The 12,728-nt window shown below is 36.1% G+C and overlaps 1 protein-coding gene across 1 annotated transcript in view; it reads left to right on the plus strand.

The window, feature by feature from the left end:
• RAB23 (RAB23, member RAS oncogene family) overlaps window positions 1–8,282 on the plus strand; it is a 38,223-nt gene extending 29,941 nt beyond the window's left edge. Inside the window, exons 6-7 of the mRNA XM_040473842.1 lie at window positions 1,291–1,383; window positions 3,870–8,282. Coding sequence (XP_040329776.1) covers window positions 1,291–1,383; window positions 3,870–4,009 — 233 coding nt within the window. The 3' untranslated portion in view covers window positions 4,010–8,282. The remainder of the gene's footprint in view (window positions 1–1,290; window positions 1,384–3,869) is intronic.
• Window positions 8,283–12,728: the final 4,446 nt, after the last annotated feature.

The raw sequence follows: 12,728 nt of genomic DNA on the forward strand, positions 1-12,728 counted from the left end.
CTCTCTCTCTCCCCCTCTCCCTCTCTCCCTCTCTCCCTCTCTCCCTCTCTCCCTGCCCCTCCCCTGCTCATGCTGTCTCTGTCTCTCTCAAAATAAATAAACTCTAAAAAAATTAAAAAAAATAAATATGTAACTCCGTATATGTATGTATACATGTATGCGTTTTTCATGCATACCTCTTAAAGTTATTGAATTGAGAACTCCACAATAGTGCATATTCCATTAGGTAGTTGTAATGGCCTTAATTTGATGTGGTGTTTTGTTTTTTAAGTAACTTCTACGCCCAATGCGGGGCTCGAACTCATGACTCTAAGATCAAGAGGCTTGTGCTCTACCGACAGAGCCAGCCAGGCACCTCTGACCTTAATTTGTTTAATACTATTTCCCAGTTTAAGAAAGTGAGATTAGAGAAAGATGACTGTTATTTTTCTCATTCCAGAATTGCTACTTACTTTATTAGATTGCAATTTGATTGTTGCATCGTTGATTATTGTTTTTTTCATCTAAAGAAAGGGGACATCTTTTCAAGACTGAGTTAGTGTAGTGCTGCTGAAGCTGATCCCTATTCAAGTCCCAAAACTAATGACTACAAGTATTTCATTTCTTTACCAATAAAATGCCATATATATATTAGTATTACCATTTTCTTAGGTATTGTTCAAATAATTTTTAAAAGTTGAAATTTTTGAACTAGATTGTATACTTTTTTTAATGTTTATTTATTTATTTTGAGAGAGAGATAGCATACCTGCAAGCAGGGGAGGGGCAAAGAGAGAGGAGAGAGAGAATCCCAACATGAGGCTTCATTCATCTCATGACCATGAAATCATGAACTGAGCTGAAATCAAGAGTTGGACGCTTGGGGCACCCGGGTGGCTGAGTGGGTTAAGCGTCTGATCCTTGATTTCGACTTGGGTCATGATCTTGCAGTTGGTGAGTTTGGGCCCTGCATTGGGCTCTGTGCTGACAGCGTGGAACCTGTTTGGGATTCTCTCTCTCTCTCCCTCTCTCAATGCCCCTCCCTCACTCGTTTTCTCTCCCCCTTTCTCTCTCAAAATAAGTAAAGCAAGAGTCGGTCGCTTAACCAACTGAGCCACCTGTGCCCCCCCCAGATTGTATACTTTAATGTAATTTTAAATGTGTTTAGTAAGGATTAATAAAAGAATATAAATGTTTCAAAAATAAAATAAATGTAGTATAAAGTATTATAGTGAGTGATATAAAATAATAGATTTTACATGCAGAAATTATATTGACCTGGTAAGATTATTGTTTTTGTTTTTATTTTAGTATTTAAATATTTGGCTGAAAAATATCTTCAGAAACTCAAACAGCAAATAGCTGAGGATCCAGAATTAATGCATTCAAGTAGTAACAAAATTGGTAAGTACTCAGAAAGTTTTAGTCCCATGTTTATCTGGTAAATTTATTTTCATTCGTTATTATCATATTTACTATTTTTTTAATTAAAAAAAATTTTTTTAGTGTTTATTTTTGAGAGAGAGAGACAGAGTATGAGTGGGGGAGGGGCAGAGAGAGGGGGAGACAGAATCCAAAGCAGGCTCCAGGGTCTCTGAGCTGTCAGCACAGAGCTGGATACTGGGTTTGAACTCATGAGCTGAGAGATCATGACATGAGCACAGCCCCAGTCAGACTCCTAACTGATTGAGCCACCCAGGTGCCCCATATTTACTATTTTTTAATACAATATATTCCTTTCTTTAAAAAAATGTGATTAGGAAGTATTAGATAAGCAATTAAAAAAATTTTTTTTAATGTTTATTTTTGAGAGAGAGAGAGATACAGACTGCAAGTGGGGGAGGGGCAGAGAGAGAGGGAGACATAGAATCTGAAGCAGGCTCCAGGCTCCAAGCTGTCAGCACAGAGCCCAATGCGGGGCTCGAACTCACAAACTGCCAGATCATGACCTGAGCCGAAGTCAGACACTTAACCAACTGAGCCACTCAGGTGCACCCCTCAGGTGCAATTTTTAAACTTAGTATCAGGTCTCATATTAAAAGGTATATTGAGTTAAAAGATTTTTTTTTAACTATTGAATTTTCTAAATTCATTTTATAATTTAGGAGAACAGAGATAAAGACTTTTTAAAATGGTCTGTTCTATAAATAAAGAAACTCTTAACACATGTTCTGTACTTGTACTGTCTCCATACACTTTACTGATTTTATTTTTAATGCTAAATGCCTGCAAAGTTTAGCATTTCCTGAAGAACAAGTGTATTGTCTGCTCTGTAACAATAACTGACTAACCATGTCTTCTTGCTTGTTGCTTTGGCTTCCAAGAAGTTGAGAACCAAATTTTCTGTTTCTAAGGCCTTTTTTTTTTTTAATGTTTATTTAATTTGAGAGAGAGAGAGAGAGAGAGTGCACATGCATGTGAGTGTGAGCAGGGGAGGGGCTCTCAGCACAGAGCCCAACTTGGGGCTTGATCTCAAAAACTGCGAGACCATGACCTGAGCCCAAATCAAGAGTTGGACGCTTAACTGAATGAGTCACCCAGGCGCCCCTGTTTTGTTTTGTTTTCTTTAAATTTTTTTTTAATGTTTATTTATTCTTGAGACAGAGACAGAGCGTGAACAGGGAAGGGGCAGAGAGAGAGGGAGACACAGAATCTGAAATAGGTTCCAGGCTCTGAGCTGTCAGCACAGAGCCTGACGTGGGGCTTGAACCCACGAACTGTGAGATCATGACCTGAGCCGAAGTCAGACGCTTAACCGACTGAGCCACCCAGGCGCCCTGTTTTGTTTTGTTTTAAATGTTTTATTTATTTTTGAGAGAGAGATCACAAGTTGTAGAGGGACAGAGAGCGCAGGGGACAGAAGATCTGAAGCAGGCTATGCACTGAGAGCAGCAAGCCTGATGAGGGGCTCGAACTCATGAACTGCAAGATCATGACCTGACCTGAAGTCGGATGCTCTGCTGACTGAGCCATCTAGGTGCCCCAGGCGCCCTTGTTTCTTAAGTTTCTGTGTAGTCTCTTAAGGACTTCATATCTGTATTCTATCCAACTCCCCCCGCCCCCCACTAAGTAGTTTAGAAATTGGAGATTACATTTTAAGACCAGCACAGTTCAAAATGGAAACTCTAATAGTTAAACATTTTCTTTTATTTCATCCTTTTATCTACTCATCACTTTAATTATCTATAGACCATTTTGTTGTTGTTTTAGCCAAATAGGAAAATTTTACATTACTACCTGCTTTTATATATGCGGTGTTTTTATTAACATAAAATCTCACAAATACTGTCGTCACCTACAGATCTGGTATTCTTGAGGAAATTATACAATGTAAAAGATAATAAGTGAATTTATTAAAATTATCATATTTACTGGTCCCAAATTTCAGAAATGGATTGTTAGTGAAAAGATGCAGAGCAGTGTATATAGTTCATCACTATTTTGGTAGTCAAGGAAGGAAAGAAGAATATATATGTGCATTTTTGCTTACATATGCATAAAATATTTTTGGAAGGATACATAGGAAAAGTGATAAAACATGCATGCATTAGGGAAGGTAATCTGGTGATGTGAAAGGGAGACTTCATTGTAATCCTTTTTTTGTATCCTTTGAACTTTGAATGATGTATATTGGCTATTAAAAATAAATTGGATGGCTTAGTTGGTAGAGCAGGTGACTCTTGATCTCAGGATTGTGAGTTCAAGCCCCATGTTTACTTAAAAAAAGATCGTAGAGTTTAAAAAAATAATAAATGAAATGAAAACAAAAGCTTAAAATTATAAATACTGAACATATTATGGACTTACTAAGAAACTGGATGCACAGTTTACATTTGGTAACCCTGAGCTGCATCAGTGCCATTCTCTGTGCTTTCTCTCAATTTATACAGGTGTCTTTAATACATCTGGTGGAAGTCACTCAGGTCAAAATTCAAGTACCCTTAATGGTGGAGATGTCATCAATCTTAGACCCAACAAACAGAGGACCAAGAAAAACAGAAATCCTTTTAGCAGCTGTAGCATACCCTAAAATGTTTTAGGGAGGAAAAAAGTTGAATTGTATCGTGCAATTCCGTAAGAAACACATCCAGCTGTCGTGGTATGTTACAAGTTTTTTTTTTTTAGCAGACTTTGCACCTAATGGCTCTCTGAAAGTTGACAGACTTAAATACTGTTCTGCAGTGCTTTTCAGATGGAGTGACATCTTTGGTGGAAATATTCCTGCCTTGTGGACTCGTTTTAATTTTTTTGCATCAGACGAAGCTTATCCTGTTTTTGAAGGAATGGTCCATAAGAAGTGTCAAAAAACAGGTTTTGCTGAATTTGAAACGCTGGAAAACATAACTGAAATGCAGATTTTAATATTATTGGTCAAGGAAAGATAGCAAGCGTTCTTTTTCTGAAGTTGGTCATACAGCTTTTTGGAAAGTAGTACTGAATCTGAATACTTACAAAAAAATAATATTGAAAGGTAAGCTCTAAATCTTGCCAGACTGCATTGGTGTGTATTTTGGCAATGTTACTTGTGCAATATCTGTATAATTTAGAATGTGGAGGTATGCATGCAGATATCTGGTACTGAAATATACTGACGGTATGTTCAGTATTTAAGGAAACATAGAATCTAATTCATTCATAAAATCATTTACATATTGTGTGTATGTTAAAAGTTTTTATTTTCAAATAAGAAATTCCAGACATATATTTTGCAAAATGAGCTCAGATTTTAAAAGTGCTTTGTGCCAAATATATCATACCTAATTTTTACAGTGCTTTACTATCAGAATTTATATTGTTTATAATGTCTTTTAAAAGCAGTTTCCCTCTCTGACAGAGTAGATACAAGTCGAGTATAAACGTTTTAATGCTAGAATATCTCCCAGGTGAGACCTGTTGCAAAATCTCTCTCCTACGTCCATCCATAAGTGCGGTGAGCTTGTGCTGGCCAGGTCACAGCGCACCTGCAGTTATCCCTTAGGTCCTGTGAAGTGCGGTGGTACTTCCAATACCTTTCGCTGCTGACTGAAACGCAATTTTGAACTTTTAAGATTGTGCTAATAATGCTTTTAAATGCAGAAGAAATGATCTTTGGTCTTAATCTGCATTATGGATTTTATAATGCCCTGCAACTCTAAAGCATCTTTTCGTTTACACGTTTTGTATGGTATTTTAAGATTATCACTTAAAAATTTCTATAAACTTCAGTTTGTATAGCACTTTCTCAAGAGCTCTGTTAACACCAAATACAGAATAATTTCTTTTAAGAAACGATTTTCATACGTAATCATGTGACAGCATAAATTTTGTGACTTGGGACAGGAGCTTTCCAATTAAGATAACTGCATGAACTCTGTTAAAAAGTGATTATCATTCATCAGTGACTTTGTTTTTAACCCTTGCTATCTACCTGGTTTTTACAGGATTTCAAGATATGTAAAAATAACTTTTTTTGGAAAATGTGTCAAAGTCGTTTTTCATTATTTGTACTATATGCATAATGTTATATGTATTTCTATTGTATGTTTTCTCTCTTTCTCTCTCTCTCTCTCTCTCTCTCTCTCTCTCTCTCTCTCTGTCTCAAAGTTTTCCATCCGCACCGTCCTCCTCCCTCTGTCCAGATTACTATTAAGAAGATAATAGAAATTTCTGGGGCAAGTCCTTAGTAAGTGGTCAAGAGTGAATGTTTGCCTTTTCATAATACTGAAACAATCTGGCATTATCTATTTTAAAGTAATATAACAAGTTAATTTTTATGTCACCAGTTGTCTCCACACCCATTGCTGGCAGTGGGATAGGTGTTGGGGGAAACAAACTCATTGCCTAACAATGGGTACCCTGTTAATGATTCATCTTTCCTTTTTTTCTCTCTTAAAATACAGTCTCTTTATTTTGCACAAAATATATTTTGTGGCGAATTGTTTTGTGATCTTTAGTAGCCAAAGAAAATCATGTATGTAATATGTTCACATGTGTTCTATTTCAGATTAATTAAATGTGTGTGGGAAAGAGTTTGCTAGTTTTCTATATAATCTCTGATGATTGTTGAAGTTTCCTGATATTTGTAATATAATTTTACATACTTAGTTTTGTCCTTTTTTCTTTTCATAAGAACCAAAGAGAGATCTTTGTTACACATTTGAATTTTTATTTGCACTTGTGTATTTTAAACCTAACCATAATTGGTCATTTTAAATAACTAAGTACGTCTGAAAATCAGTCACAAATGATATGTTAAATACTTCCTCAGTTTAATTCTAAAGCCTTCAAAGTTGACATTAATTTTTTTCTTGAGACACTTAATTCTCTTAAATAACCATTAATTTCTAACGAGCTATGGATGCTAAAGAAAAAACTGTGTAAGACTCCAGGATGTTGTTTGTGCATTTTTACATTATGGCTGGTTTTTAGTATACAGACACATAGCTGTGGGATAATTGCCATATTGCAGAGTCCCTCAAGTTTCCTTTTCTCTTTCAGTCAGTCTACTGAATTAAATAGCATACAGAATAGCTCATGTGAGGCAATATACCATTGAACTTTGAACAACACCAGTTTGAGCTGTGTGGGTCCACTTACATGATTTTTTACAATACTGTAAAATACAACACTGTATTTTTCTTCCTTATGGTTTTCTAAATAACCTTTTCTTTTCTCTGGCTTGCTTATTGTAAGAATACAATATACAATACATACAACATACAAAATATTTGTTAATAGTCTATTTTATTCGTAGGGCTTTCAGTCAATTGTAGGCTATTAACTTTTGGGGGAGTCATTATACTTGTATTTTCCACTGTGCAGGGGTCAGTGCTCCAGTCCCTGTGTTGTTCAAGGATCAACTGTATTTCTGTTGTTATTAGTGCCATAAGATGATATTAGCTGCCATTAATTTAGTACTTACTATCAGGTAGGAACTATACAAAGTACCTTGCAAACAGTAATTTAATCTTTGCAACTCTATGGAGGTATTATTTTTCCCTCCCTGTTTTTGAGAAAAAGGAGAACGAAGATGTGAGAGAAGTTTGTCAGTCGCATACTAGTTAGCAGCAAACCCATTTTCTATCCCATTTTATAACTATTAATTTTCATATAGTCCAGACATAAAAAGATGTGCTATCTTCTCATTATACTTTACTATCTAATATATATATGTATATATGTGGATTTGATACTGCTTTATATATGCAGTTATATTTTATGGAGGAATTACTGCTAAGAACATTTTCAGATTATAAATGTTCTAACATACTGATTTCTTATTTGATGCATTTATTTTAAAATGAAAACTAAAATAATAAAGAATAACTTTATTTTTCAATCAGAAGTCTAATTTCTCATCTGAAATTACGGGGAGGGAAGTATCTTAAAAGACTGATTTAATCATATTTTAGTGTATATTTATTTGATAGTTTTGTCTAAAAAAATTAAAGAATTAAAACATGACAAAAAGCTTTTGAATTGGGATTATGTACTTAGTAAGCAAAAAGAAATAACCATTTTCAAGTACATTATAAAAGGTTTATATAAAGGGAATTCTGACCAGCCATTTTTAATTAAAGTAGAAGATCATAGGTGAAGGATTAAGCTTGGTTATATTGATTATTAAATGCTGAAATCATTTAATGAAGTTAAGTAATCTTCATAAATGAAAATATTAAAAAAAATAGAGGCACCTGCCTGACTCAGTCAGTAGAGCAGAGTCAGTGACTCTTGATCTTGGGGTTATAAATTTGAACCCCACATTGTGTAGAGATTACTTAAAAATAAAATCTTTAAAAAATATATTTTATCCATGCTGAATGCCAATTTGGATGCAGGAGTTGTCATAAAAAGATTTTTATTTTCCCAATTGCTTATATCTCTTAGAATTCAGTTTTTCATATATTAAGTGACAGATTCACTTCAACATATTTCTATTATTTTTAATTGTTTAAGAGAAATCAAAGGCTAGATTTGCTTTCTCCTTGGTTGTTGTATTGTAGCATGTGTGATTCCTTTATATCTCTTATATTCTATCTTTGTGCTGTCATTAAATGTGTACATATTTCATCTCTTCTAATTCAAATGTTATTCAAATTTTTCTATTTTTAAAACTGTAATGAGGATAGTTTGCTCTCCTATTAGAGTATAAGAAAAAACACCATGTCATACCAATCTTGAAATTTCCTCATATGGCTTTACACAGATTTATAAGTTACACTAATCAGCAGACTATAAACAAACACCTAAGATTTAAATGTGTGATACTTATTGCTGAGAGAAATTAAAGGAGATTTAAATAAATGGATATATTATATACACGATTGGAATACTCAATATTGTTTTGTTGTCAGCTCTTTCTAAATTGATCTGTAGATTCAGTGCAGTCAAAATCCCAGTAGGCTTTTCACTAAAAATTTCAAGCTTATGTAAAAGCTATGTGATGAACCTACAATAGCTAAAACAGTTTTGGAAAAGAACAGAGTTGAGGGACTGAGTCTCTATGATTTTTAAGACCTTGGGTATGGATGGGTACTGTAAACAAGACACATAGATCATTGAAATACAAATACAGTCCAGAAATACACCCACACAAATATGATCAAATGATTTTTTTTTTATGTTTGGTTATTCTTGAGAGAGAGCGCGCGTGAGCATGAGTGGGGGAAGGGCAGAGAGCGAGGGAGAGAGAATCTGAAGCAGGCTCTGGGTTTGTCAGTGCAGAGCCTGACACAGGGCTCGAACCTACAAACCGTGAGATCATGACCTGAGTTGAAGTCAGATGCTCAACCAACTGAGCCACCCAGGTGCCCCTATCAAGTGATTTTTTAAAAATACTCCACAATAATTCCATGGGGAAAGGGAAAATGTGCTGGAATAATGATATTTTGAATCTCAGGCCTTATCTCATACTACCCTTGAAAAGTAATTTGTAGTGTACTATTAACCTAAATGTAAATGAAAGCAAAAACTAAGGCTTTTAAAAGAGAACAGGAAATACCTTCATGACCTTGGGGTAAGCAAGTATTTCTTCGAACCCAGAAAACACTATAAAAGAAAATTGATAAGTTGTACATAATAAAAATTTTAAATTTCTCCTCATCAAGGGGCACCTGGGTGGCTCAGTCGGTTGAGTGTCTGACTTTGGTTTCTACTCAGGTCATGATCTCAGGGTTCTCAGGATCTAGCCCCATGTTGGGCTCCATGCTGACAGCCTGGAGCCTACTTGAGATTCTCTCTATTTCTGTCTCTCTCAAAATAAGTAAACTTTAAAAACAAAACAAAAAATTTCTCATCAAAAGACTTGGTTAAGAAAATGAATAGACAAGTATATTCGTAATGATCATGTCATTAGGGATTTATATCCATAATATATTTTTGGGGAGCCTGGGTGGCTCAGTTGGTTAAGTGTCCGACTTCAGCTCAGGTCATGATCTCACGGTTCATGGGTTTGAGCCCCGTGTCAGGCTCTGTGCTGACAGCTCAGAGCCTGGAGCCTGCTTTGGATTCTGTGTCTCCCTCTCTCTCTGCCCCTCCCCTGCCCTCTCTCTCCCTCTCAAAAATAAATATTTAAAAAAATAATAAAAAGCATAATATATTTTTTAAAAATCTTACAATTCATTTATAAAAGTAAAAGTGAGCAAAATACTTTAACAGACACATTACAAGGAAAAGTATATGAATGGGCATTAAGTACATGGAAAAACGCTCAACATCATTAGTCATCGGATAAATGCAAGTTAATACAACAATACGATTATATCAGACACCTCTAAAATAGCTGAAATTAATGACTGACAAAATATTTGCATAGATGTGGAGAAACTGGGATTCTGGCTCAACCACTTCAGAAGCCTTGGCAGTTTCTACTAAAATTAAAGATATGTCATCTGTATGACCCAGAAATTTCATTTCTAGGTATTTACCCAAGAGAAATAAAATTTTAGGTATATGAAAATGAATGTTCATAGCAGTTTTAAAATAGCCCCAAACTGGAAACCTAAATATCCACCAACACATGAAGTTGTACAAATTGTAGTATATTAATTAAATGAAATGCTACTCATAATTAAAGAGAACAAATTATTAATATACAAAACAACATGAATCTCAAAAACTATGCCGAATGAAGTCTGAAACAAGAGTATGCATATAATTTCATTTATATGAAATTCTAGAGTAGGCAAATTTAAGATTAAAAAAATAACAGTGGTTGCCTCTGGAAACATGCATTGACAAGAAAAAGGCACAGAATATTTTTGGGTGAGGGAGATATCTTGGTATGGGTATGTGTTACACAGCTATGCACATGTGTATGTATGTATGCACACACAGCTATATGTGTGTATCAAAACACATTGAATTCTACACTATGACCTGTATATTTCACTAAATTACACCTCAATAAAAAATTAGAAAAATAATGTGCTTCTTTTCTGGGAAATACTACCTTCATGATGAGTTATATTTAGATTAATAATTATTTGGGACTACTTCTAAGAAAGGTGGTGGCTTAAGCACTAGCCATTTGGATATCCTTTATGGAAACTAACCAAATGACCAATGGAATATAAAATAGAGGAACAACCTGAGTAGTAGATAGTCTCCAAAGATGTCCCCCAAATAATTCTGCCCCTTCTTGTACATACATGCAGCTACTTCCATCAGGAGGGAGAATTTATGTCTCCTCTTGAATCTGATGTGGGCTTGTAACTGCATTACCTAGTTGAATGCAGAGAAGAAACATTCTGGGACCTCTGAAACCAGGCATTAATAAGCCTTCTGCTTCCTTCCTCTGAAACCCAGTAGCCATGCTATGAGAAAACTTGAATCAAGGGGAAAAGGATAAAGGGCTTCACCTAGTAGTACTAGCTGAGCTCACATATGATTGCCAGCACCAACCTGGAGCCATCTTGGAAATGGATCCCCTAGCCTGAGTCAAACCAACCTTACTAGTGCCATACAGAGCAGAGATGAGTGCCCCTTTGAGCCCTGCCCAAATTACAAAATCACAAGCAAAGAAATTGATTATTGCTTTAAGTTACTAAATTTTGGAGTTGTGTGTTACATAACAATTGGTAATGAAAACAACTTGCATTAATATGAGGATATGGAAAATACCAACTACATGGCACAAATTTCAAGGAGTTTTTCCCAAGTGGTATATATGGAACCAGATCAAAGCAGGACATGTAGGGCTTGCTCATAATTCCTTTCCTGAGGAAGGAGTGCTGGGCTTCAGAGAGTATGTAGAGGAAATTCTGATGAAATGCTTAACACAAACCTTTTAGGATTCTGGTTGGGGTTGTATACATATTATAGATTAATTTGGGTGAATTGTCATCTTCGTCGTGTTGAGTCTTCAGGAACATCATATTTATTTACTCATTTTACAACATTTATTTACTCAAGTCTATGTGTATGTGTGTATTTGCCAGTAAACTTTGAAATTTGTTAACTTTTCTGGTTGTTCATCCTAACAAAGTATCTGTATTGGTCCAGTATTAGGATTTCAAATAAATTGTGTTGGAGATTATCTGGGTCCTTGGGCAAATCTTTTGGTTTCAAGAAGGGGTAAAAGTTGGGGTGCCTGGGTGGCTCAGTTGGTTGGGTGTCCGACTTCGGCTCAGGACATGATCTCATGGTTCATGGGTTTGAGCCCCACGTCGGGCTCTGTGCTGACAGCTCAGAGCCTGGAGCCTGCTTCAGATTCTGTGTACCCCTCCCCCACTTGTTCTCTCTCTCTCTCTCTCTCTCTCTCTCTCTCTCTCTCTCTCAAAAATAAATTTTTAAAAAAATTTTAAAAGAAGGGGTAAAAGTTTGTATTTTCTTCAGTGATTTTGCAAGATTTACAGTATAAACAGCTTGTTTGAAGTAGGAAGACGCCGTCTCAAACAATTTCTCTCAAAATTTTTTTTCACTGATGTGCTAATCCGTTGCCTGTCAAGGTTTGTTCCTTGGCACTGCCCCCCCCTTCCCACACTCACCCTGGCAACAGGCACTGATCCTTGTTTTAGAGGTTCACAGGCCCCTCTGTGCTCCACTTCACAAGGGCAGGCTTAAGGAGCTGCGGTTCTGGCAGGGCCTCCTGCTCACAGCCTGAAGCTCTACTGCCCTCTCTCTGTATGGGGGTGTGGGTTCAGTCACGGACATCATCACTAATTACGCAAGCAGGCTTTTCCTTTTTCACTTACTGACTTGCAGGTTGCTCATTTCGCCCTCGCCCCCACATCCACCCCCTCTGGTTTTGTTTGCGCTTTGTGCTCTGGCCTATACCATCTCTTTTTCCATCACTGAAACAGAATTGTTCCTGTCTTTATATTATACTGGCCATTTTTGAAAACATCCCTAAAATGGGAAGCTTCAGAATTATCTTTCTTTTTTTTTCTTATATTTTTTCAAAAAATTTTTGAGTTTTATTTATTTATTTTGAGAGCGAGACAGCATGAATGAGGGAGGGGTAGAGAGAGAGAGGGAGAGAGAGAATCCCAAGCAGGCTCCACGCTACCCACACAGAGTCTGATGTGGGGCTCAAATTTACAACTCAAGTTAGGAGATCATGACCTGAGCCGAAATCAAGAGTTGGACGCTTAACGGACTGAGCCACCCAGCTGCTCCCCAGAATACCTTTCTTAAGCAGATAGCTGATTATAACCAAATTTTAATGTTTCTCTCTAAAATCCAAATATCTTAGCGTTCAGGACTCCCCCAAGTTTTACTCCAGCTCACCTTCTTACTTTGCTTTTATGTATCTGATATTTTGACCATTA

This window comes from Herpailurus yagouaroundi, unplaced genomic scaffold (assembly GCF_014898765.1).
Source record: "Herpailurus yagouaroundi ecotype Mexico unplaced genomic scaffold, PumYag 139, whole genome shotgun sequence".
Taxonomy (NCBI): domain Eukaryota; kingdom Metazoa; phylum Chordata; class Mammalia; order Carnivora; family Felidae; genus Herpailurus; species Herpailurus yagouaroundi.